We start from the raw sequence: 27753 nt of genomic DNA on the forward strand, positions 1-27753 counted from the left end.
TACTTTTGTTTCTAAGGGGAAGAAACATCCTCCACATTTATTCTCTAACATGTTTGCAAGTATGGCAACCCAAATCTTGGAGGTTTTTTGCTAACCATAAAATTCAAACAGTGAAACATGCTTTAGCTTTCCAAAAAGTATCAGTGTTAAACTATCATGATACACAGTGCTTTCTTCTTCTTCAGGGGGTACTCAAGGGTATGCAGTACCGGCACCTAGGACTCAACGACATTCGTAAAGAAAGAATGTGTTATAACACTGTGACACCAGATGGCCCAGTGGAGCCCCGTCTTTCACCAGTGGAATTTCCCTGTATGAAGTTTACAGTGCGTTTAACTGAATTGCTTCTTGGATGTGTCTAGATCCAGCCTTACTTTAACAACTTTATGCTGAGTACCAGCACCTATTTTTCTAGAAAAAAAGCACTGATGATACATAAACTGAAGTTAAGCTTGATTTGCAATTCCATTATCACTACCAAGTTAAGAAGCCTACACCAAAATTGCAAGTTAGATATGAAAAGTAATTTTCTCAGACCATGCAAGATCAAAGTACACAACAATTTTAACAGTATTTGTACTTCCATCTTGTTTAGGTGCTCAGACCAAACAGGAATCCTGTAAGGAGGTGTTAAGGAAGAAGCAGCTGCCCATAATCACTCCAGGATCTCCCCAAGAAGAATATGAAACTCTGCAGTCACTTCACATTCAGTGTTATTAAAGTCCTTCCAGGCACTGCAACATGGAGAAGACTCCCTTCCCCCAACGTCATGGCCAAATTAGATGAGATGGTGACAGACACCTGTTTCTCTTTATATATCTGCCCCTTGCACATATAAACAAAGACTGAGGATCATGCAGGTGAGGGGCAATCTTACTGCCCACAGCTGTCTATTTTCTCCTTGGCTCAATTCCAACATTGTAGCTTAAAAAAAGGAGAACAAAAGATGGAGGGGAACAAAGGCATCAGGGTTTGTATATATTTTATTCTAACTTCACCCCATCCCTGGCTTTACCAGTGAGCGGAGTGGGGACATGAGTGGCAGCCCTGTCAGAACTAGTTTTGCCCTGAGCTTCACAAATGAGGGGGAACCAGAACTAACATCACCAAGGACAATCTATATCTACCACGCTGTCTGTCATATCACACTTATACTCTGCCCACAGTAGAAAAGTCATCATATGGAAAAGTCATTAACTGTACCTGAAAATCATCCACAGATGGAATCGTTCTATTTGTTGTCCTACGCTTATGCCATTGTCGGAGGGTATTCCGGGCTTCCGAGCACAGCAGCCGAGCCGCTTGTTCTTCTTGAAAGTTCTTTATCAAAGAAAGTGCTCCATATGCACTTGTCAAGTAGTAGCCACCTGTGAAGGAATCAGGAGAAGAGTGTTCCAGAGATAATTACCAACAGCTTGATTACTTATATATATATATAATTAGTGTAAAACTCAGCATGTCTGTAATTTTCCAAGACAGACAAGAGTGATCTGCTGTCTTGCATTAAATGAAAGTGCAAGGGGGAGGGGGAACTGTGACCCTCCAGATGTTGGACTCCAATTTCCATCAGCTGCTGCCTGCAGGGCCAATGCTCAAGAATGATGGGAAGCGTGCATCTGGATAGCAACGGGTTAGCTATCAATGTGCTAGTAGTTCATTCTTGTTCTTGTTTTTATTATGTATTTTGTGCTTTTATTTTGTATTTTTATACTGTGAACCACCCTGAAATCTACAGATCATAGAATAGTAGAGTTGGAACGGACACCACCCCCGCCCCCCGCAATGCAGAGTGCAGGAATCTCAGCTAAAGCATGCCTGACAGATGGCTACCCAACCTCTGCTTAAACACCTCCAATGAAGGAGAGTCCATCACCTCCCAAGGGAGTCTGTTCCACTGTCGGAACAGCTCTTACTGTCAGAAAGTTTTTTCTGATGTTTAGTCGGAATCGCCTTTCTTGTAACCTGAAGCCATTGGTTCGGGTCCTACCCTGTGGAGCAGGAGTAAACAAGCTTGCTCCATCTTCCATGTAGCAGCCCTTGAGATATTTGAAGATGGCTATCCTATCTCTTCTCAGTCTCCTCTTGAAGAGTGGTATCCAAATTTAATAAATGCTGTACTACTGCTACTACTACAAATTGGGGGTCTGCCATCCTTCTGAGGTGTGCCTTTGAAACCACAGCCATGCCAGTGGGTTTCAAACTTTGTTCCAAAGAACTAGAGTCTGGATCCAACCCTCTGAGTTGCTTTGTTCTCCTGGTTTCTTGACACCACACACTGTGGCAAGTATAGCACAAACATCAGGAAGATTACTTAAAGCAGACTCTGGTGTTTGTTGCAGTTCTCATTCCGGCTGTACTCAAATGCTCTTCCCCATTAGATGGAATTCTGTTCATGCCCCCGCCCACCATTGGATTTCTGGAAAAGACAAATGCAATTTGTTGCAAATAGTAACACAGAGAAATCTGATGCAGTTTGGAGGCCAAGGAAGTATCAACATCCAGCTGCTTGGCCAGAAGCTTGGCCTGCTTGTTTTTGTTTTGCTGTTGGAAACAGAAGTTCCTTGCCAGATTCAACGGCTTCAGCATTCTTTTGCTCTCAGCTGCCCAGGAGGGGAGGGGCCTCTGGAATCCTTCACTACTCCAGGCTTAGAACGAGCCAAACAACTGCAGAGGCAGGAAAAGTTTCAGAGCCACAAGCAGGAGATGTATTGCAGGCCATATTTTAAGAGCTAAATCATTGTTGGTTTGTTTTTTGTTTTTGTTTTTTGCAAATGTCACCTTAATAACAAGCCCCTTGTTCTCAAGCAACCTAAATAAAAGTCAAGAGGAATTTCTAGTAATAAAACTGATTCACATATTCTTCTCCCATTCTTTCTGCGTGGCAGAAAGAGTGTATTTTTGGTTGCCTGAGTATGAACCGGAGAGCTGCTGCTACCTCTGTGTGGCTTCTCCACTCCATGCCTTTTTGACAAAAATGACTAACCTGTGTGTTAAAAAATAATAATGAAGTGTTCCTCAAAGGGTTTCGAGTACAGGCAAAGACCATTTTACATTTGTTCAATGCACACACGATTGTGACGCATGCATTGCTGCAACCCAGAAGTGGCCAGAAAAGGGGGGGGGATGGGGGGGCTTACACGCACTCCACTAACACATGAGTGGGCCACGAACGCAACCCCTGCACAAATAACAAATAAAGTGATTTCACTATGAAACAATCCTCAATTAAAATCCTGCCTCTGTTATCAACTCACTCACATCCTCAGTGCTTTCCCCTTTTGGTAAGATGAATATCTGCTTGCTATACAGGGCTTTGATGCTGTGGTCTAAACCTCCAGGCCTCTTGGGCTTGCCGATCAGAAGGTCGGTGGGTTTGAATCCCTGTAACGGGGTGAACTCCTGTTGCTCTGTCCCAGCTCCTGCCAACCTAGCAGTTCGAAAGCACACCAGCGCAAGTAGATAAATAGATACCGCTGTGGCAGGAAGGTAAATGGCATTTCCATGTGCTCTGGTTTCTGTCACCGTGTCCTGCTGCACCAGAAGAAGTTTAGTCATGCTGGCCACATGACCCAAAAAGCTGTCTGTGGAAAAACGCCGGCTCCCTCAGCTTGAAGCAAGATGAGTGCCATACCTCATAGTCACCTTGGACTGGACTTAACCGTCCAGGGGTCCTTTACCTTTACCTATCTGCTTGCTATACAGGGCTTTGGTAAAGATTGCTGAATCTCATGCTCTACCAACTGAATAAGGAAATGTTTTCCTTTTTCAATTAACTGTCATGCAGGAGGCGGGATGACCATGATAATGCTACTAAATGCCAATATGAATGTGAAAGAAGACTTGTGGTAATATCCTGGCCTCTGAAGGAAGCCTGCTCTGAAATACAAGTTATTCCTGAGGTTTAGGAAAGCTAATTTATAAGCTTCCATAATTCAAAATTCTCAGTAAGTTAAAACAAAGTTTTCCATACTGGAGAAAGAGAGAATTGAAGAGAGAAATTGTCACATATCATTTCAGACTCTGCCACAAGATGTATGGCCTGATCCATCATTCCAAACTGAACTAAGGCTGCAACCCTAACCTCACTGACCTGGGAGTAAGCCCCACTGAATTCAATAGGACTTCTGCAAAGACACGGTTAAGAGTTTACTGCAAATCACTACCGCCCAAGTTGCTAGGCCAAACGACAGTTTCCTCCTTCCAGAATCACAAAGAAAAGCATCTTACTATTTTTAATTAAAAATACCCTCTCTCTATGCGGGTAGGAACACAAGGCTTTTTATCTTCATTGGTTGGGGTTATCTTTATGTTTTGTTTGTAGGCATTACTTGATAAGCTGTGGCAACAAGTTAGAGGCTTTCAGGATTCTTTTAAAGGCTGTCTATTCAGGCAGGCTACAAATAAACAAATTCCTGACAAAAGAGTCATCTCAGAGCTTCAAGGACATTTACCTTCTCCATGTAGCAAGGAGGGGTCCAGCAGCTCCATCATGTACTCAATTTCAGCATCTAACTCCAGCATGTCACACTGAGCCACAACGTAGGTCAGCACTGGCAAAAAGTCATCAGCTCCATACATCCTCCCTTGACGAAGGGTAAGGAAGAGTGGGGAAAGAAAATACAGGCATTAATCACACCCCTCTGCCAGTTTTGTCTGCCTCTTTCCAAGTTTAAAGGCAGTCTTCTGCACTGCTGCTTCCATTCAGCTGAATCATTTTAGATTCATGACAAGCGAATTTTACTCAAACATATATGCTATTATCACAGGATCCATTGGTAAATGGCATTTCCGTGTGCTCTGGCATCCATCACGGTGTTCCGTTGCCCTGGAAAGCTATCTGTGGACAAACGCCGGCTCCCTCGGCCTGAAAGTGAGATGAGTGCCACAGCCCATAGTCGCCTTTGACTGGACTTAACCGTCCAGGGATCCTTTACCTTTACCTTTTACCATTGGTGTAAAATTAAAGAGAACGTGATTCTAGAACAGACGCACATATTCATATACTTTATATGCCATCACTGGACTGGATAAGCGGATTAAAGGATGGCAACTGGCTGCAGCAAAGTTAAATACTATACTGAAGTAAGGTAAAGGTAAAGGTCCAGTTTACTATACTGAAGTAAGATAAAGGTAAAGGTCCTGACCATAAGGTCCAGTTGCGGACAACTCTGGGGTTACGCGCTCATCTCACTGTATAGGCTGAGGGAGCCGGCGTACAGTTTCCGGGTCATGTGGCCAGCATGACTAAGCTGCTTCTGGCGAACCAGAGCAGCTCATGGAAACGCTGTTAACCTTCCCGCCGGAGCAGTACGTATTTATCTGCTTGCACTTTGACATGCTTTCAAACTGCTAGGTTGGCAGGAGAAGGGACCAAACAACGGGAGCTCACTCCGTCGCGGGGATTCGAACCGCTGACCTTCCAATCGGCAAGCCCTAGGCTCTGTGGTTTAACCCACAGCGCCACCAGCGTACAACTCAGTTAAAGCTTGGGATTTGTGCTAAGCAACTGCCTTCTGGTTTAAGCAATGTCTGGATTAAGCAGTGTCTGGTTTAAGCAATGTCCATGTTAGCTCAGCAGTGAGATGTTCTTGTGGGGCTCTTGACCAGCTTCATGGTTTACTGAAAACATATGTGAGGAGCTAGCTTGCTCCAGATGAGTACAATTCTATGCTACCTACCCCTGGGTGGCTGGGACTGTGCTCATACTTGCACCAACACTTCTGTTCCACCTAAAAGGATTAGCCACACCTTGTATACCTTGCAGCACCCTAGAATGGGGAAAGCCTGCACTAGTCTTTGGGCATAGATTTTTTCAAGGCTCAGACCATTTTCAAATTATTCAGACTAAGCTTCTAAAACAAGTGTGATGTAACACCATGTTTTTCACAATGCAAAAATGGGTGGAATTCAATTTCACACTTTTCTAGCCCCTCTATCTGGACCATCACTCCAGCTTGCCAGATCCCACCCACCTCATGTGCTGTTCTCCTAAAACCTCCAGGCCAATTTCAGGAAGCATGCGGAGGGTGCAGGAATTCTAGCAAGCGATATTTGCATGTGTGCCCGCACCATTCACAATTGACAGGACCACACATGTATTTGCCCATTTAAATTGTGCCCTTTTCGTATCAGACTTTAAGAAAAAGGCATGAACTGGCACCAGCGTCACAGGCCTTTTCTCACACTACAGCAATGCATACATAGTGTTTGAATACACAATTTAAATGCAGAACCCATGCTAAATTGTTTTATTGCTTTCACAAATTACTGTATTCAGAAATGCCCATCTATGGTTAGCTAGATTCCCTGTTGTTTTTCCCAGCGTGCTCCAATATCTGGGCCCATCAATCCCCTTTTAGTTTAGTCTCTTCTTAGCAGACACTGCCTTCATTCCAGATACCTGTTACACCAAAGAGTCATTGCAACATGCTAGAAATAGTGCAGGTATGAAAACAAATAGAACCAAACTGCAGACTATCAGATTACAAATTACAAAACCTGTGAGATAAAGAAAAAGGGAGATTTGAAACTGTGAGATAAACTGTTGTGAGATAAAACATTTGCTCTTCCTCCAGAAGCTTCCTGAACAGCAAAGAAATCTTTGGTCAAGAGACAGCATTTACCTGAATTGTTTTCCATCACAGTGTAAATTAGTTTGCAGACTCGTAGCAGCAGCATGACTTTCTTTTCAGGAGAATACATCTTCTGCATGGTCATGAACTTGACTTTAATCTTTTCAACATCTACAAAGTCTGGTGTTGGGACAAACACCCCAAGCTCCTGAGGATTCCGTTGTCGGACCAGTTGAAGGTTCTCTTTCAGCTGTTTCCAAGAGCCGTCAGCTGTATGGAACTCTTTTAACATCACCTCCACATGACCCTTGAGGGGCTTCAGGATGCACTTATGCATGGCCTTCTCCAACACCACATCTGCAAAGAGACAGGCAAACTTGGTTCATTAGCTGGCCAAGAACCGGCCATGATTTTTGCTCTCTTGAGGGAGAGAAAGAATGGAAACCATTTACTGAGGCCAGAATAATCATTTCGTTAAATTGCCATGTTCATTTTTAATGTCAAAACTAGTTCTAGATGCATTCTTGACAGGAAGAAAGACAGTCCACAATTCAGACATCATCTTTATTCATGCTAATTTTTAAAAAAGAAAAACTCTAAAATAAAGAAAGTCAACGGTGCAAAATACAGTCCCTATTTGTATGAATGTACAAAGAGCCCTGCTGGATCAACCCAAAGGTCCATCAAGTCTAGCATCCTTTTCCCATAATAGCTATCCAGTTGCCTCTGGAAACCCCACAACAGGAGCTAAGTGACACTGCACGCTCCCCACCAACTAGCCTTCAGAGACACACTGCTTCCAGCAATGGAGACAGGGCTCAGCCATTGCAGCTATTAGCCACTGATAGCCTTACTCTCCCTGAACTTGTCCAATCCTCTTTTAAAGCCACACACATTTCCAGCTATCCCTAAATCTTGTGGGAGCAAATTCCATAGTGTAACTAAGTGCCGCATGATGCAGTTCAGTGCTTTGTTTTGTCAGTCATGAATCCCATGTTCAGCTTCACTGAATGGTCCCAGCTTCGAGTACTGTGAGAGCCGGAGAGTAACTTCTTTCTATCCACCTTCTCCACTTTCTTTTTTAAAAAAAATATATTTTTACTAAAGATTTCTTTGTTTACAAAAATACAGACATTGTTTCAAGATCAGTTTCATTTGTTATGAGACATTAGTGTTGCATGCAGTATTAGGTTGGGAAGAAAAGAGGAGAACGGAAGGGGAAGGGTGGGTGGGGAGGGTGCGGGTGGCAATGCTTCTATTCTTCTACTGTATGTGTGGGGTTTTGTGTCAGCGTCACTTGTGTGGGTCCTCTTTCTATTCACTTGTTGTATTTCCTTGGTTGGGAGAGAGGTTGGGGGTGGCCTAGGGGGTGGTTGGCTGTATTTGGTTGGCTTTAGTGAGATTTGTTTATGCATGTGAGTGTGTGAGAGGGTGGGTTTTTGGTTAGCCAGATTGATTTGTATGCTGTTGGCAGATTGTTGTTGTTGTATTGTTGGGCTATGTATGTGATAAAGGGGACATACCGTGGTGAAGGCATCTTCTTCTATTTGTCCCCATGTCAGTTTCAGTTTATTGGTTAGTTTTTCTACTAAGGCTGTTTCCCATACTATTTGATACCATGGTCCAAGCTTACTCCTAACAGGTCTCTCCAGTGTCTGGCTTTGAGGCTTCTGGCTGCTGAGAGTAGGTTGGTAATGAGCTCTTTATAATGTGAGTGGGCATTATTATCTTGGAAGATGTTCAGTAGGGCCAGTTCTGGGGTAACTTCTAATACTTGCTTAGTTATTTTGAATATTTCTTGCATGACTGATGTCCAGAAGAGTTGGATTTTGGGACATTCTCACCACATGTGGAGGTATGTGCCTGTGGAGGTGCATCCTCTCCAGCATTTTAGTGAGGTTCCTGGGCATATGAGCACTAGTTTCTGTGGTGTTCTGTGCATTTGGTTCTTACTTTCTAGACTGGAGATGGTGTTAGTGAGGGTTTCCACTCTGGAGGTCAGGTTGCTGATTATTTTCTTCAGGGGAGTCACTGTGTTCTTCAATAGTTCTGCTAGTCTCAGTTCCATTTCCCTCAGGCCTCATTTTGTTGTTGGGTTGTTGTCATCCTGGGGCTATGTTGTGGTCTCAGTGCTGTTCATCATCTCCCTGGTTGGTGCCATCTCAATCTCCCTGGTGACCTTGTTTTGAGATGTGGTGGTATCTTTTTGGAGTGGTGTGTTGTGCTTAGGAGTTTTGGAGGTGGTGGTTCCTGGGTATTGTTGAGTTGCTGAGTTGAACCAGCATTGTTGACTAGTGGCTTTTATAGAACGTCTGGATTAGGCGGCTATTTTTGTGATGTCAGGGCTGTATTTTAAGGACTTCTCTAGGGTCACCTCACCTCAGTGATGTTGGTGAAGCCGGAAGCAGACAAGCAGACAGGCAGAAAGACAAGCAGAACAGACAAACAGTTGACATAAAGGGATTAACAAACAGAGATGCAAGAGACCAATGGAGAGGGGCCAGAGGGAGGGTGTGTGTTGAGGGGGTTGTTTGTGGACACACCCCTACACACTCATACACACAAATGAGGGAGTGGGGTCCAGTTAAGGGTGGGAAGTGGGGTTGGGATATCGTAGTAAAAAGTTAAAAATTAAAGGCTGGCAGGGTAGTATTCAAAAAACAAAAAGAAAAAGGGGAAAAGAAAAAAAGAAAAGGAACAGTAGAGTAAAATAAAAAGGGAAAATAAAGGAAAAAAATAGTAATAGTAATAGTAATGATAAAAAATTGCAGTGGTGGTTCAAGTTATAGTATGAGGTAAGGTAAAGGTACCCCTGACCATTAGGTCCAGTCGTGGATGACTCTGGAGTTGCGGCGCTCATCTCACTTTATTGGCCGAGGGAGCTGGCGTTTGTCTGCAGACAGCTTCCGGGTCATGTGACCAGCATGACTAAGTCGCTTCTGGCAAAACCAGAGCAGCACACGGAAACGCCATTTACCTTCCCGCCAGAGCGGTCCTATTTATCTACTTGCATTTTGAAGTGCTTTCGAACTGCTAGGTGGGCAGGAGCAGGGACCGAGCAACGGGAGCTCACCCCGTCGTGGGGCCTCGAACCGGCCACCTTCTGATTGGCAAGCCCAAGAGGCTCAGTGGTTTAGACCACAGAGCACAAAAGTGGGAGGTGCTATTGAAAGTGGATGGCGAGATATATGTATGAAGGTGTGTGATATTATTATTATTATTATTATTATTATTATTATTATTAGTTGGGCAGGAAGGAGAGAGAAGAGAAAAGAAAGGGGATGAAAAGAGTAGGGATTTTATGAGAGAGAGAGAGAGAGAGAGAGAGAGAGAGAGAGAGAGAGAGAGAAAGAAAGAAAGAAAGAAAGAAAGAAAGAAAGAAAGTAAGATGTTGAGGTGGTGGTATCTGAAAGTTTGTGTGTGTGTGTGTGTGTGTGTAAAAATAAAAAGTATATAAAAAGTGTTTTGAGAGGGGGGAAATGTGACGATAATAATGGGAGGGCAGGGGGGAGAAAAAAACCCGTCATTTCCCTTCTATTTAATTTAAAAAATGAGAAATAAAAAATATAAAAAGAGGAGGAACTTAGCGGGAAGCTGCAGTCCCAGGAAGTGACCTTTGTTGGTTCAGGGCCCCTTTATGGGTGCTGCCATTTTAATTCTTGAGCGTTTAAAAAATAAAATAAAATAAATGTATTAATTTTTTTTTTTTAATTTAGAAAATAACTTTTTTGGATCCTGTGTCCATTTCCAGTCACCAGCGGCACCCCTCTGCCGGCAGGGGGGAGCTGCACAGTGCCCATCTTCTCCCGGGCGATACTTTTTGTGTGGCTCCCTGACAGGGCCTGGCCTGCTTCCCTCGCACCAGTCACCATACGGGTCGATCCCCGTCCTGGTGGAGCCGAAGTCGTCGGGGGTTGGGGCTCCACACAGCCTTCTCAACCTTTGCGTCATCTGGGCAGCCCAGGACTTCCGTACACACTGCCCAGGCTTGCACCCTGGAGAGGTCACTTTGGTGCTACTAATGCAGCAGTTTGACTTCATGGCTGGAGGCACACTCCATTGTCTCTCGAACAGATGGATGCTAACAACAAGTCTCGGAAGTACAGCGGCCCCATTGTCAAGTGTTTGTTCTCAGCACTTTTGTCAGGGTTTGCTGGCCTGTGCTTTCATCATCTTTTTCTTTTTAAAAAAGTTGTATGGTGTCATGCTTAAACATCCGTACGTACCATTTTTTTCCACTGCTACTGCTATCATTTTACTAAATGGCCATGTATATAGTAAAATAGAAACATTATGAGATCATGTTCTTACCGTCATTTGTTGGGCAGCTCAGACACAGAAGCAGAAGGATTTGGCCAAAGCCAAGCACATTCAGCCTCAATGCTACACTCAACAGCAATCCCTTAACTCTACAGAAAACAGTCAACAGCCCATCTCCTCACCCGTGTTAGAAATTCCGCGGGTGCCAGGTGCATTTTGCTCCTGGTGCAAATCCAGTTGTGACTACATGGAGATTTCTGGGCGCCAAGTTGGAGACTGACATCTCCACTGAGCCAGCTGACTCGTGAGCAGTCCTCTATCATCACATCAAGGAAAGTAAGTGCAGGACTGAGTACAGATATATTTGATGGCAGCTGTCTAGTCCCCTCTCCAAACCCCAGTAATAGGCAGTGTATGTAGCCATGAAAAGATGGTCATAAACATTAATGAACTGACAATATAATGGAATGACCATGCAACCCACTGCAGAGGCAGAATAACATCCATTTTCAAAAACCCAAAGTGCAACTTCTAACCATACAAATAAAAACAAAACATGGAGGAATAAACAGGAGGTAAATGTCCTTTTGAAGACAAGAGTGCCTGGCGTGCTCTGGTCCATGGGGTCACAAAGAGTTGGGCCCGACTAAACAACTAAACAACAACAACAAATGCACTTTTGTAAAATACAGTGGTACCTCGGGTTACATACGCTTCAGGTTACATACGCTTCAGGTTACAGACTCCACTAAACCAGAAATAGTACCTTGGGTTAAGAACTTTGCTTCAGGATGAGAACAGAAATCGTGCTTCACAGCGCAGTGGCAGCAGGAGGCCCCATTAGCTAAAGTGGTGCTTCAGGTTAAGAACAGTTTCAGGTTAAGAACGGACCTCCGGAACGAATTAAGTACTTAACCCGAGGTATCACTGTATACGAATTATGGATCAGTATGAAGATATACATACTTTCCTTGAGAATTCAAACAAACTACCCCATCTAAAAATTGAAGGATGGCACATGAGCAGTGATGCACAACTCTCATAGGCCTAAAGGGATTTGTTATGAATCAGTTCCTTAGTAAGATGACACACACCTCTTTGGGATTAAAGAAGCACATTGGTGTGGATGGAGGAAGTGATTCTGCAGCAGGAAGCACTTACACATGACACATGGGCTTATGAAGTCAATAACAACCACTGTAAAAAGCATTAGGGGTGACAGAGTTGCACTTTAAAAAATTGAAGAAGGAATTGTTGTAGCCAGCTTTTAGCTCTAAAAATTCATCCTCCTTCCACCCCCACATACAAGCTGCTTTGCAGCTAAAATCTGGGAACTAAATGCAACACTGTTTCCCAGCTTATGAGCCTACCATACACAATACAGGGTCAATATTTGTAACCTTGAAGTAATGTTTGCACACCTAAGAGATAACCACAAAGGCAGCCCTTTATCAGTTGTGCATAGCTTGGCTTCTTCTAGGCCACATTCTTTCAAAATTCCTGACACCTTCTCCTAAACCCAGGGCTCAACTTTCCTGTCTCTTTGTTAACAAGGGGAAAACTGCCTCCTGGTGCAATCAGTGCAATGCAAACAGCAGCAAAATGGATGGGACAACTGCTTATCCCAGGCTGTATACAACACAGCACTAAGCGGGTGATGCTTAGCAGGTTTCATCATTGCACAACTGAATGTCCCCCCCCTTTCTTTCCCCCATGAAGTTCCTAAATCTGTTCTGAGAGTCTCCCCCATCCCTCTGGAGCAGATTTGGGGATGATGGGGGGGCACACACAGGGTGTGATGAGGGAAGTCCCATTGTGCCATCCTTTTTATTTTGCTCAATGCCCATTTGTTACTGGGTAGCATATAAATATTTTTAATTAAGTGCTCACCCACAAGCCCATTTGCTCTGCCACCTTCCCCCGGGGAAAACCTGTGGTTTACTGCTGAATTGGAACAAATGGCAGACTTAGAGGTAAAGAGCAAGTTTTCCAGGGGAAAGCTGCAAGGCAAATGCAAAACCACTTGCACCTGTGCCTAGAAAGACAGGACAAGCAGGAAACTGCTCAGACCCGTGCTTTCTCGGCATGGGGCACTTCGGGACATCCAGGAGTGTGAACAAGCAATAAGTAAATGTATGATGGTTCTGGGAACTGGAAAGAGATTTATTTTTTTTAACAGTCCCATTATAATCTTTGGCAAAGCTGTGGGCTTATTAGACCTTACTCCTTCCTTCTTTTCTTTTTTTTATTATCATGCTTGATTACTTCTGAGCAGCAAGATGTTAATGTCAGACAAGTAAAAAATAGTAGCTACTTTGCTATAAAATTCAACACATGTATGAGGAAAGTCGCCCAAAAACTAATAGAACACAGAAACATCTGTCAACAGACCTTCCAATGATTTTGTTGGCAAATCTACCGTATTGACCTGAATATAAGCCTCACCTTTTCCCCAAATTCCGACCGTGAAAAGCTAAAGTGTGGCTTATATTCACGACCTTAAGGTATGCAGCCAGGAGTGCGGGGCAAACAGCGCCAGGAGCATGGCAAAGCGGTGCCCGCCCTGTGCATAGTCCCCCGTCCTCTCCCACAAGGCCGGGAAGGGAGAGAGCGAGGAAGGGGAAAGGCTGCCAGCAACGCAGCGTGAGGCCCCCCCCCCCATATGTGTGGGATGTGAAACACATAGTACAACATTCCTAGAGTGGACATGCTAGGGAATGCTTTGTATCACCCAGGAGATACAAAGTACCCACAAACTCATTATGTTTACTGGGAAGTCTCAAGTAGTATGTTTAGGTTTACAATCTCAAAGTATTTTTAATCACCACATACCTCTCTCCAATGTTATGACAGAAACTAATGAGGCAGATGAGAATAGTTGTCATAGATAATTTGTAATTATGTTGACCGACTTAATTAAAGCTGTCTTAGCCATTTGAAAGTGGAAAGAGGAAGTGCTTTAATAGAGTGAGCAGTTTCCTTGTGACTTCAGGAATGTCCATCTGCATCCTGTACTGAAACACTCTTTTGCAATCTTTTAAAGCAGCACATTATTTTAATAAAACAAAAAATACTTGCACGATCCGCTACCATTAAAGGGGCTCCTGTATTATAGACTCACAGAGTTGGGAGGGATTCTGAGGGTTATCTAATTCAACCTTCTGCAATGCAGGAATATCAGCTAAAACATCCCTGAGAGATGGCCATCCAACCTCTGCTTAAAAACCTCCAAGGAAGGAGAACCCACCGTTTCCTAAGCTCTTACTGTCAGAAAGGTCTTCCTGGTGTTTAGTCAGAATCCATTGATTCAGGTCCACAGCAGCAGAAAACAAGTTTGCTTCATCTTCCACGTGACAGCCCTTTAGATATTTGAAGATGGCTATCACATCTCCTCTCAGTCTGCTCTTAACCAGGCTAAATATACCTCAACCATTCCTTGTAAGGCTTGGTTTCCAGACCCTGGTTCATCTTGGCCACCCTCATCTGCACACATTCTAGCTTGTCATTATCCTTCTTAAACTATGTCACCCAGAACTGGACACAGGACTCCAGGTGTGATGTGGCCAATGCACAATAGAGCAGGACAAGAGACCAGATGTTGATGCAGCCTAGAAGAGCATTAGCTTATTTTGCAGCTGCGTCACATTCTTGACTCTTATTAAGTTTGTGGTCTACTAGGACCCCTAGATCATTTACACATGTTCTACTGGCAAGCCAGGTGTTCCCCATCTTATATTTTTGCATCTGGTTCTTCCTGCCTAAGTGAAATTCATGTTGTTAGTTTGGCCCCAGTTCTCCAATACGTTAAGGTCAATGCCAAGTGGCATTGGCTGCTCCTCCCAGTTTTGTATCATTTGCAGATTTGCTGAGCACCCCCTTGATTCCTTCATCCAAACCATTTATAGACATTGAACAATAACAGGCCCAGGACAGAACCCTGTGGCACCTAACTTGTCACTTTTGCCCAAGAAGATGAGGATCTATTAGTGAGCACACTTTGGATTCTATCAGGCAAACGGCTACAAATCCACCTAACAGTTACCTTGTCCAGTCCACATTCTACCAACTTCTCCACAAGAATATCATAGGGGACTATGTCAAAAACCTTACTGAAATCTGGATGCACTTCATCCATAGCATTTATCTGATTCATCAAGCTTGCAACTCTATCAAAAAGAAAAACGAAAAGAGATTCATCTGGTGCTCACAGAACAACCATTTAATTATTTGTTGTAGGATTCATATTTTATTTTGGGATTTTGTTTTTATTATTTTCTCTCTCTCTTTTCGTTACATATTGGAAATCAAAAAAACTATTTTTAAAAATACACTACGTCCACTGATCCACCAAGTTTGTAACTCTATCAAAAAAAGAAATGAGATTCGTCTGGCATGACCCATGCAGGGTCTTCATAATCACAGTGCTTTACAAAATCAAAAACAAAATACTAAAGCATTCTACACACACTCTTGACACTCAATTGTCAACATCTGCCGCAGTGGATTTCCCACCTAGAACCTTATTCAAATGCACTATACCCTGCTTGGTTTCCCCACCTATTGGATAGGATGTTTTAATGTATTTCCCCCCTTCTACACTGCCTTGGTTTTAATGTGTGTATGTGGGATCTTTTTGTTTGTTTGGTTATAAGTCACTTTGGATTGCAACTTACAAATTAAATCAATAAAAAAAATAATGATCAAAAAACATTTCAGTTTTAGTGGAGCAAAGGAGACAAGTTTTTCCTACTGTCTGGGGACAGGCAATTTGTGGTAATATCACAAATTTTATGGTCTACTTTTAGTACAGTGGTACCTCAGGTTACATACGCTTCGGGTTACATACGCTTCAGGTTACAGACTCCGCTAACCCAGAACAGAAATCATGCTCCGGCGGTGCGGCGGCAGCAGGAGGCCCCATTAGCTAAAGTGGTAAAAAGGTAAAGGTACCCCTGCCCGTACGGGCCAGTCTTGACAGACTCTAGGGTTGTGCGCCCATCTCACTCTAGAGGCCGGGGGCCAGCGCTGTCCGGAGACGCTTCGGGGTCACGTGGCCAGCGTGACAAAGCTGCATCTGGCGAGCCAGCACAGCACACGAAAACGCCATTTACCTTCCCGCCAGTAAGCGGTCCCTATTTGTGAGGAAGAAGCCACAACTCCTTTGTAGGGAACAGTTTCAGGATGTGGAGGCAACAGACCTCTAACAACACTGGATAGTATAGACTGAGGGGTGGGAATCAAAGCCAGGGTTGGGGCTGGAGCAGCTAGTGTCATGAAGGCATCTAAATGATGCTAGGTCACACCCTTTTTAATAAAGAAACTTAGTATAAGCCACACTTTAACAAAAGGGAGCAGGTAGGCAATCATGAATAGATTGTTACTGACAAAGAGCAACTGATTTAAGAGGGAAGGTCAAGTTTTCTTCCACAAATATACAATGAGAACAGAGTGCTTTTAGCTCTTCCAGGAATGAATTCTCATAGACTGCCATGCCAGAAATATATCGCTACATTTATAAAACATATAAATAGACCAGCCTGAGTTTACCTCAGCAATGAAAATAGATGAAAAGTAACTTTGGGCAGTTGATCTTCACAATACCTAAAGCAGACGTATCTAGAAAGATGCAGAAAACAAGTTCTGCCCCCACCTGCCCCGAAAACCTGACTTAGCTACTCCTAGCCTTTTATCTTTTATTTCAACTCCACACTTGGTTATACTGTCAGCTGCCAGCATGGAAACAGCCATAGGACACCTGTTGGGGTGGGAGAAGAAGATGCCAGCAATGGTGGAGATCACCATTAATTTCCTAACTGGGGAAAGCTGTTACTCACTCTGGTAAGCAGCTATCCCAGAGTCTGCTTGAGGCATACTCTGTAAAGAACAGCCATTGAAGGTTGGTTCCTAAAAGCTATTACGGCCAGACCCACCTGACAATAATACCACATGAAGGACTGTCTGGTGTGCAAAAATTCAAAAGGACACCACTGCTGCAACATAAAGGTAAAGGGACCCCTGACCATTAGGTCCAGTTGTGGCCGACTCTGGGGTTGCGGTGCTCATCTCGCTTTATTGGCCGAGGGAGCCGGTGTTTGTCCACAGACAGCTTCCGGGTCATGTGGCCAGCATGACTAAGCCGCTTCTGGCGAACCAGAGCAGCACATGGAAACACCGTTTGCCTTCCCGCTGGAGAGGTACTTATTTATCTACTTGCACTTTGAGGTGCTTTCAAACTGCTAGGTTGGGAGGAGCAGGGACCGAGCAACAGGAGCTCACCCTGTCGCAGGGATTCGAACCACCGACCTTCTGATTGGCAAGTCCTAGGCTCTGTGGTTTAACCCACAGCGCCACCCGCGTCATACAAAGCTGCTATTTGCTAGAAAGCCAACCAGATAGTTTTGTTTTCTTCAAAAGGGGGCATGCTCTTTTATCTGTCATGCAATGTGATGCATGCACTGTGCAGCACTGAGGACCCACTAGCATTGCTGCCAAGTCACCAGGCCCCATAGAGCAGGATGTGCTGTTACCAAAAGGAAGTGAAAGCATTGCATCCCCACGACTGCTTGGGTACATGCATAGTGCACCTATTGGTTCACTGAGCAAGTATGATGGGAAGCAGCAGTGTATGCCTGCCACAGGCAGCATGGAGGCAAGAGTTTGGGCAGAATGGAGGGAGTAGGTGAGCAGGATGAAGATCGCTTGCAAGAAATCCCAGTACACAGTTTCAGGTATCTGAAGTGGTCTGCAGAATAGCACATGCAAACTCTGAAGTGGGTGAAAAGAGTTGGGAAAGCAACTTATTCTACAGGACATCTCCCTCTCCTCAACTTCAAGCATGCAAGGCTTTAGTTGTGTACATATGTATGTGCGATCAGCTAATTCACATTGAGATGATAAATGTGTACTTGGTTGCATTGCTTCAGACAGTGGATGGAGCTGATATGATCTGACTGCTCCTTCTTGTGAAAAGCAGTAATAATAATAAAAATTAAAATCCCTGCATATAAAACAAACTATTAAGTCAGGGAAAAGCGTAGCCTTCATTTAAGCTGACTGAGGCTTGTGGTCCACTGAGACGGAAATGAGGTCAGGTTTTTGGCAGCCTTAAAATACCCCAAGGAAATCTTGGAGGCTCTGTGTATTGCGCACTTTGGGAAGACATTGAGATCTGATAACATGTGAATGGTTCAGAAGCTGGAGCATTTTGTGCTTCTGCGCTTTCTAAATATTTCAGCAATAATGTTAGTCTAATTTAGATGAAGGAACTGGGAGAACAGCTGAAAGGTATGTCTGGGTGATATATTGATATATTGTCCAAAACTGGTTTCAAGACCACATCGTGATAACCCTCTCAAAATAAATGAGCTGGCAATATCTTGTGAGTCATATGCAAAAATAATGATACTGGAAAACACCAGGAAGTCAGCTGGAGTTTCTGCGTCTTCCTGGGTTGAATGAGCGGGCGCTCTTTCCTCCCTTCTCTCTCTTGTGTGTGCATGCGTGTGCCTGAAAGCAGTCAAAGAAAGCATGGTTTTGTGAAGCTAACTGATGCTGAAGTTTAAGGAAGCATACACCCCACAGCTCTGGCTCACGTGACCCAGCATGGAGGCTTGCTCAGCTGTAGGACTGGGAGTTGTATCTCGGTTGCTTCTTCCTCCTCACCTTACTTCCTCCTTATTTCAGACGTCGTGATTTATCAGTACTGTATATCATGATATTCAGCTGGTGATATATCACAATGTTGAAAGCCAGACATCGCCCAGCCCAACTGCAGGGGCTCTACAGGGTTTCAGGCAGAGGTCCCTCTCAGCCCTACCTTGGAAAATGAGCCCAGAGCCATTTGTATGCATGATATGTGCTTTCTCTCTGAACTATGGTCCTTCCCAAGTCCCTCATAGTAAATGAAGAAAAATAAATAATGTGCAAACAGCCTGAAAGCAGAGTAAAGAGCTGTTCATAACACAATCTTTTATCAGCCCGGCTCCCCATCACTGCACTCTGCTAGCAGCTCTCTATGCCAGGCAGTAACATCTTGCCCTGAAGGTCAGTTAATCGCAATCCACTGTTGAGTTACTTATTTTAGAAGCAACTGAGGTGAACATTTCATAAAAGACTATGGTGTGGTGATAGGGAGAAATAGGAAAACTTTTTATATTTAAGTAAGACCTCTGTGTATAGGGCGGTATAACTCAAATAATAAGAATAATAATACTCAGATATGTAGTTATGTATATTAATTTCAAAATAGTTCAGTTTAGGTATATTTCATACATATTTCACATCTCTATTTGCTTTTAAAGTTTGATTTCACTGGTATTTCCTTATGGATATTTTATACTGTTCTATTTAATCAGCTTATAAATTTTCCTGATTAAGCGATATACAACCTTTGTAAAAAAAAAAAGGGGGTTGTATCCATAACTGCATGGGCAGCATTCCACTTGCAAAGCAAGGTTTCTCCTTCCTCACCTCCCCACCCCGCAATCTGCTCCGAGGGTCCCCCCAAATCTCTGGAGCAGAATTTGAGGATGGAGGCAGAGCCTGCAGGGGAGATGAAGGGGAAGCTCTGTTGCACACTTAGAAATCTGTTCTGCAGACAACCCAAGGTGTTTATTCATTTCCCTGGTGGATTTGTACCATTAGAAAGAGGCAAAAGCTACATCTCTAGACATGGCGCTGTTGAAAATAATATAAAAGGCTGAAACCTATTTTTTTGGTCTTTGTTTGGAAATCAAACCATCTGGCTCATCTCAAAGCCAGCTCTGAGGTAATATTTGTGTCTCCTGGAGTGATTCTTGGTGACTGTATATATGTGAAGAAAGGGCTGGCAACTGACTGAAGTGTTTTTAGACAGTTAAAACATCATTTTAAAAGTAATGGTTATATCTTAAACAGCTGTATTACTAAAACAATTTGCAGTAAAATAATTCAATATGAAACTCCATTTCTGCTTGAAACATTCATTTAATTTAAGCTGACCTACTTTTCTACTCTGCCATTTTAGCTGGTACTCTGCTGGGCACCAAATTTCAAATACACTAGTTTGTTAACATTTGAAGAAGCCAGGAATTATTATCCTGTTTTGTTTTATTTATTTATTTCCAAATGTATAAACTGTTCTACATTCAAAAAATACCTGAGCAGTGTACAAAACTAGAACGAAAAACCATAAAACATTGTTAAAAACAGGAAACTAATGATAATTAAAAGTTGCAGGAATAAAATGGCCTAATTCGGGAAGGCTTTAGAATAAAGAAAAGTTTTCAACCAAACCTTGCTGAAAGACAGTATGACAATACGTCACCATACACTACTTGGCAGAGGAGAAGGCAAAGAAACAATTAAGGGCTTACTCTTCACACTATCAACAAAAGCAGCACAGCCAAAATCACCAGCCATATCTGCACAAAGCAGGCCTCCAGCACCAGCATTAAATGGCTGCTGGAATGAGGACACATGCTCACATTAGCACCCTGCATTCCCTGAAAAGTTTCATTCCAGGCTGAAAGCAGGCTTCCACTGCAACTCCCGCCATTTGTGTGTGGATTAGGCACAGGAGCAGTGCAAGCTGGAGTAAGGTAAAGATAAAGGTACCCCTGACCATTAGGTCCAGTCGTGACCGACTCTGGGGTTACGGTGCTCATCTTGCTCTATAGGCCAAGGGAGCCGGCGTACAGCTTCCAGGTCATGTGGCCAGCATGACCAAGCCGCTTCTGGCGAACCAGAGGTGCACACGGAAACGCCGTTTACCTTCCCGCCGGAGAGGTACCTATTTATCTACTGGATGGATGTGCACAGTGGAATTATGCAAAAACTTCTGGCTCTCCAGATATTGCCTGAAAAATAATGACTGGTGCAGTATAGGGGCTTAGAGTAGGGACATCTCAAGTTGGCTATGAACCCTGCAATTCTAGATCTGAAGATATGAGGGTAAGAGCAACATGTTCAAAAAGACCCTTTCAAGCATGGAGGACCTGACTATTAGCCACACTCACTAGCCTGAGTTGGAGTTCAGCAACATCCAAAGGACCATAGGTTCACCACCCCTGTTCAAGAGTGCCCTTCCTACAATATAACATAGGGATTTGGGAAAAGGGGTCCCAAAGAAAATTATTGCTCGGTAAAGACTTATTTGCATTCTTCATAAGTAATTTTTCATAAGCAATTGTAAAGGAATTTGCTGCTCCATAATGGCAACTGGTTAATGTGGCTTGACATCAGACAAACTGATGGACCTATCAAGGGCTATGATGTTGCATGAGGTTCCCAAGTTCCCAAGTATGTGTACAGCAACTGCTTTAGATAGTAAATGGCAAGAGTGGCTGGCTGCTTTCGAGTCCAGTTTGTGGGCTTCACAGGGTCACCTGGTTGGCCATTGCTGGGAATGGATGCGAAACTAAAGTTTATGTGAAGTAGATGGTACACTAAAAAAAACAAGCTATGTTAAGTATTAAAGTATTATTACTATTAGGCTCTTCATTCTTTGTCCAAACATTAAATAACAGACATCTAGTTAAAACCTTTCGATTTTGTCTCACCCTAAAATCTTTTCCTACGTTACTAGGGAACAGGTATCTGGAGGTTATTTGAAGCAAGCTTAGTACTGAAGGCATCACAACACCAGAAGCAAAGCTGGAACAAATAAGAAAATGAAATACCACAGTTTAACCTGTAAATAAATGAATGCAACTGTTTTTCTAGCTTTGACTTTTATTTTTGTGCCCAAGGTAAGATTGAAATGGTGAAATAAATTGAGGAGAAAATGGATTAGCCGGGTGTTTGTTCTACTGTCTGTTTGGAATGACTCAATCCATCCGCCACATAAGCTCTGTGCTTAAATCAGCAAGATCTGATGCATCTGCTCTGTTGTGGTTACTTGCAAATCTCAAGACTGGTGAAGGCAGCAAAACTGCTCCAAAACTTGCCGCTCTGCATAATGAGAGATTGCTCACAGGCCCTCAGTTGCTCAACTAAACTCACCCAAGCTAAAGTACAATGATCCTCCACATACATAGTCATTAGCATATGAAAAAGTTGTCATTTTTAACAACCCACCAAAACCAACATAGTTTAAACCACACCCTTGTGGGAAGCAGCAAAAGTCCAAACAAACACAAGAAAAAACTGATATTTCTTTGTGAATTGTAAAAAGAGCATGCTGCTAAAAAGCAAGGTTAAAAGTTTTAGAGCACTGCAAAATCTTTGATATACAGCATAAAGGTAAAGGTAAAGGTACCCCTGCCCGTACAGGCCAGTCTTGACAGACTCTGGGGTTGTGCGCCCATCTCACTTAAGAGGCCAGGGGCCAGCGCTGTCCGGAGACACTTCCGGGTCCCGTGGCCAGCGTGACATCGCTGCTCTGGCCAGAGCCAGAGCCAGAGCCGCACACGGAAACACCGTTTACCTTCCCGCTGGTAAGCGGTCCCTATTTATCTACTTGCACCCGGAGGTGCTTTCGAACTGCTAGGTTGGCAGGCGCTGGGACCGAGCAGCGGGAGCGCACCCCGCCGCAGGGATTCGAACCGCCGACCTTTCGATCGGCAAGCCCTAGGCGCTGAGGCTTTAACCCACAGCGCCACCTGCGTCCCTGATATACAGCATAGTATCATATAAAGCCACCAGACTATCTTGAGTTTCGGGAGAAAAATAATCACAGGATGTTGTTTCATTGGCAACATATCCCCTTTACACTGGATCTACAATGAGTCATACTTATGGAAATAGCTACTCGATTCAGGGCATGCCAAAGTTTCAGTACAAAAACACTTAACTACTTTCTTTGGGAATGGTTATCAGCTAGCACTGAATACAAATTCCTATGCTGGATACCCAACAGCATATGAGAACACCAAGTCAATGGGGAGGAAAGCAGTTCGATGAAATGAGCTCACATGGAAAGTATTTTGCCTGAGGGAGGTACATCAGGAAAATAGCTTTCAGTGTTCTTGTTTTGGTTGTTTAAATACCTATAACACCAAAGGCACATAAAGATGGGCAGAAACAATATCTTAAGGAACTAACCTGCATTTTCATACCACATCCCCTCTATCTTTCTAAAATGCTTATATATGCAACACAGAGCAAACAGGATCTGAGGAAACCCTCTTCTCTCTTCCGTATGAATCTTAGACTTGCATAAGAAATGGTCCCGTTTAAGTTCTGGAACTGAGCTCCAGGTGCCCTTGACAAGAAGAAAGTGAGGGGAGAGCCTTTTGTTCGGTGATGGCACCCAATCTGTAGAATGCCATTCCCCCACAAGTAAAAGAGGCCCAAACCCTTTTACCATTCAGTAGACAAAATTAAAACCATTAAATACTTTGGTGAATAAATAGCTTACGCTTTGAAATTTTATGGTATTGCTTAAATTTTCCCCTGCTTTAAGTCTTTCTAGAAGATCTTAATTATATATTGTTCTGCTGCTTTTACTGACTTGTTGATTTCTGTGCACTGCTGAAAAAAATTAAATAGAAAAGCAGTTGGATGGGCAGTGTATAAGTAAATGGTGGTGGTGAAGAAATATTTTAAATAAATAAATAATAATAATAATGTGTTGCTGTCCTGCAGTACAAAAGCAAGAACATAAGATGCTACATGGAAAACGGAAAGATATTAAATATCTGTGTTTAGAAGATGCTTGATTTTAAGTGACTGTTAGTAAGCCATGCAACCTCATCTCACACATGTTTGCACACACACAGGGTTGCAACTGCAGCACAATCCCGTGTTCACTTGGAGATAAATCCTACTGTGTTCAGTGGGGCTTGCTTCCAGGTAAGTGTGCACAGGACTGCAGTCTTAATCCTTTAAGATCAAACATCAGCTTCGAGTATATTGTATTTCTGGAAAAAAGCATGTACAAATGCAATGCTCTATTTTTCCCTCTGTCCCCCTGCCAAGTCTAGATTGCAAGTCTCTTGGGGCAGGGTCCTGACTTTTACTTAGGCTACCTTGTGAAACTGATGGTGTTGTATGGAATAAATTATGTATTTCATGAAGTGCTTTTCTTCTAGAAGAAAAGGTGCCGGGACTTGCCATGAAGTTGTGACAGTAGGTGTCACATTTTTAACCAGTGCTTTTCTTTGGGGTGGGGAGTGGGGATGGTGCCAGTACTGCGTAATAATAATAACAATAACAATAATTTTATTATTTATACCCCACCCATCTGGCTGGGTTTCCCCAGCCACTCTGGGTGACTTACAGCTTATATAAAAACATAATAAAACTTCCCGATAAAGGGCTGCCTTCAGATGTCTTCTAAAAGTTGTGTAGTTCTTTATATCCTTGACACCTGAAGGGAAGGCATTCCACAGAGAGGGCACCACTACTGAGAAGGCCCTCTAACTGGTTCACTTGAGTACCCCCAGAAAAAAAGCACTGGTTTCATGCAAACTTTCCTCTTGTAGGCTTTGTTTTGTTTTGAAGTATACGGGATTTTAACTAGGAGAAGCAACTGGAACTCTGACCATTAACAGAAGACCTGGACCTTTCCAACAAGTATGGAAACTGCAGCTACAAGGACAGCATGTTTTCACTTTTGACAGGTGAGGAGAGGCAAACAGACCAGACACTTGCTTACCTATTTGGTCTTCTGGAATCAGGGACTCAATTGGAGGATCCAGTTCAGAGCTCTGAGACAAGTAGCTCTTGACTTGGGTCATAAACTGCCGAATAGTCTGAAGCATGTCTGTGCTGGAAACATGGCACTCCTTATTCTCCTGCAGGAAGCTTACGTAATCCTGAACCAGGCACCCAAAATAGGTGCGCTTATCTCGAGACATCTCTGCTATTTTCTTGATCATCCTCTTCTCTGGGGTCATGAAGGAGCTGAAAACTCCGCTCACTTTCCGCAGCTGGGATTTAACAATTTTGGGAAGCACAAAGGAGCTAGTCCTTTTCTTTTTAGGCTTCAAGGGTGGCGCCATGCTCTCCTGGTCGCTTTCCCCCTCATACTCTTCCAGGCTGCTGTTAGTATCCCCATCGTAAGGAAAGAGCGGCATGCTCCGATCAAAGTCAAGCGAGTCAGAGGAGGATGTGGAGAGGCTCATGTCGCTTAGTCTCTGTCTGCCTCCATTCCACTGTACTTGTGACTCAGAGTGTGCAGCTAAGCTCTTTTTGCTCTCTGCAAAGTTCTGCTGAGGCGGGGCTCCACCTGGAATGTGAGCAGCTTCTGAGCCATGCACTGAGTTATGGCTCGGTCTAATTACAGCCGAGCTTTTTGCACTGCTCTCTGCTTCTAAAGAGAGCGCCTTCTTCTTCAGGCGAGGCGGTGGGACAGGAGCAGGCGTCTTCTGCAGCAAATCCAAGTTCCAGTTTTTGTTGTGGTCGGCAGTTTCCAGCAGACTTGCCTGGTTTATATTCCTGGACAGCTGAGGGCTTGCAACCAGGCTATGAATAGAAGGTGGGGGTGGCCGAGGTGGAGGGGAGCGAGCCCTCTCTGGGCAGTTCACATCTTGAGTTCTTGGGCACTGTCTTTTCAAATTTCCACTGACATCCTGGCTATGCACTTTCAAGAAGAGAGGATTAATAAAACACAAGGCTCCGTTGGTCTGGCTGCATTCCAGCTCCGAAGGCGTTCTGGTTCTTATAGAATGAACTCCATTTATGAGGCAGAGCTGCTGGGAGCCTTTATATATGCTGTCTGAAGGCAGAGGCTTCTGGACGAGGGAAGGATTTTGCAGTCTCTTGTTAGCTGGAGAACTCCAAAAATCTGAAAGTAATTATTTGGTTAGTGTAAGAATGCCAATATTATATAGCAAGTGATCAGAACACTCTGCTCAACAACATTTGTGCTCAAGCAAATAGTTCTTTGACTTTCCGTAAAGGGCAGACCCAAGACATTTTGGGCACTGAGGTGGGAAATCCAAACGGCCCCTCCTTCTTCCCCTCTGCAACAGACATGTGCACACACAGCACAGATGACCTGGCAGGCTCTCCTGCAGCAGCCTCAGTTCACTTGAGCAGAGTTTCTGCAAAATAACTTTCTGCTAGTCCCTTGGTCAGACTTGCCCGTTTACCTCTTTGGCCCAAATCTGCTGCCAAAGTTCACCACCTGACTTTGCCTCATGGCAGACCTGCCTATGTCTCCAAAAACTAAGTTTCTTAAAGTATATGGGGGGAGCGGGGCTTCTGAAGAAACACCCCTAAGTGCTTGGGCTTGAATATAACATGGCAGGTTATCTTCGCTTGTACCAATGATGGCAGCACTCCTAAGAAGCAGCCTTCTACGCAGACTTTCTCCCCTCTTGGTGAATTAATTCAGACACCACTCCAAATGAGCAGGCAGCCCCTGGCTTAGAACTGCATGTCTGCTTTCATTTCTAGATGCAGGGGCCTCAAAAAGCTGTGCCTATGGTTTGTCAGTTTACACCAATTGATTTGCTTCCTTAATATGAATTGAGATTCCGGGGAGACAACTGAGGGAGAATGTTAGGAACGTGATTGACATTATCGAATATTTAGATACTAGAATAGATATACAGGCGGCGCTGATATTTATAGATGCCGAAAAGGCATTTGACAATGTCTCTTGGGACTTTCTGAAAAAAAGTTTGAAAATGATGGGGATAGGAGAAAAATTCAGAAAGGGTATTGAGGCTATCTATTGGGAACAGAAGGCAAAACTGGTAATAAACAATTCAACATCAGATGCCTTCAATATATTTAAAGGAACTAGGCAAGGATGCCCCCTGTCTCCTTTACTATTTATAACAATATTAGAAATATTTAACAAGAGACTAAGGGAATCAAAAGAGGTTAAAGGAGTTAAGATTGGATCAAAGGAATACAAAATCAAAGCTTTTGCTGACGATATTGTATTAACATTAGAAGACCCAAAACAAAGTGTACAAGAAGCCCTGCAAAACCTTGAAGAATTTGGTGCTGTGTCAGGGTTCAAGGTAAATAAGAATAAAACTAAAATGTTAGTCAAAAATCTAACAAAGGATGAGACGACAGAATTAGAACAAAGGGCGGGAATTATGACCGCTAAAAAGGTGAAATATCTTGGGGTCTGGATCACGACAAAAAATATCAACTTATATAAAGACAACTATGAGGTCACCTGGAGGAAGATTAAGAAAGATTTAGAAATCTGGGAGAGAATGAAACTATCCTTTCTAGGAAGGATAGCGGTAGTTAAAATGAATCTTCTGCCCAGAATGTTGTTTTTATTTCAAACAATTCCTGTACTTAGAGGTTTGAGTCGATGCAAAGAATGGCAGAGAGCTCTCGCAAGATATATCTGGCAAGGGAAAAGACCCCGAATAAAAATGAAAATATTGGTGGATAAAAAAGAAAGAGGGGGCTTCTCCCTGCCGGATTTGAGTCTTTATTACGAGGCGGCATGTTTGGTATGGCTAAAGGATTGGATAAAACTGGAAAACACAGATTTATTGGATTTGGAGGGCTTTGACAACAGGTTCGGGTGGCACTCGTACCTGTGGTATGGAAAAGCCAAGATACACAGGGGGTTCTCAAATCACATTTTCAGGGGACCTATATTTCAGGTATGGGAAAGGAACAAAAATCTTCTAGAAAGAAAGACCCCATGGTGGATTTCACCAATAGAGGTACTGGCTATTAAGAAAATCAATATGGAAGAAAAGAATGCCACATATAAAGAACTTATAATTAAAACAGAACAAGGTGTCAAACTTAGACCGTATGAGGAGGTTAAAAACCAATTTACCAGCTGGTTGCAATATCACCAGGTGAATGGTTTATTGAATGAAGATAAAAAGAAAATAGGATTTGAAGATAAAAAATCTAGATTCAATGAAGAAGTGGTAGAGGGTGAGAGTAAAGTTCTATCTAAGATCTACAACATATTATTGGACTGGTACACAAAAGACGAGGAGGTGAAGGAGGTAATGATAAAGTGGGCGATGGATATCGGTCATAATATCGAGTTTGAAAGATGGTT

General features: G+C 43.3%; 1 protein-coding gene across 6 annotated transcripts in view; it reads right to left on the reverse strand.

Moving 5' to 3' along the window:
- RIN2 (Ras and Rab interactor 2) overlaps positions 1-27753 on the reverse strand; it is a 72456-nt gene that overhangs the window by 3850 nt on the left and 40853 nt on the right. For all 6 annotated transcript variants that reach the window (XM_079983510.1, XM_079983512.1, XM_079983511.1 and 3 more), the window contains 4 exons: positions 24409-25539; positions 6624-6929; positions 4452-4583; positions 1204-1367 (listed from right to left, as the gene is read on the reverse strand). In XM_079983510.1, coding sequence (XP_079839636.1) covers positions 1204-1367; positions 4452-4583; positions 6624-6929; positions 24409-25539 — 1733 coding nt within the window. The remainder of the gene's footprint in view (positions 1-1203; positions 1368-4451; positions 4584-6623; positions 6930-24408; positions 25540-27753) is intronic.

Source organism: Podarcis cretensis, assembly GCF_951804945.1.
Source record: "Podarcis cretensis genome assembly, chromosome: 7".
Taxonomy (NCBI): Eukaryota; Metazoa; Chordata; class Lepidosauria; order Squamata; family Lacertidae; genus Podarcis; species Podarcis cretensis.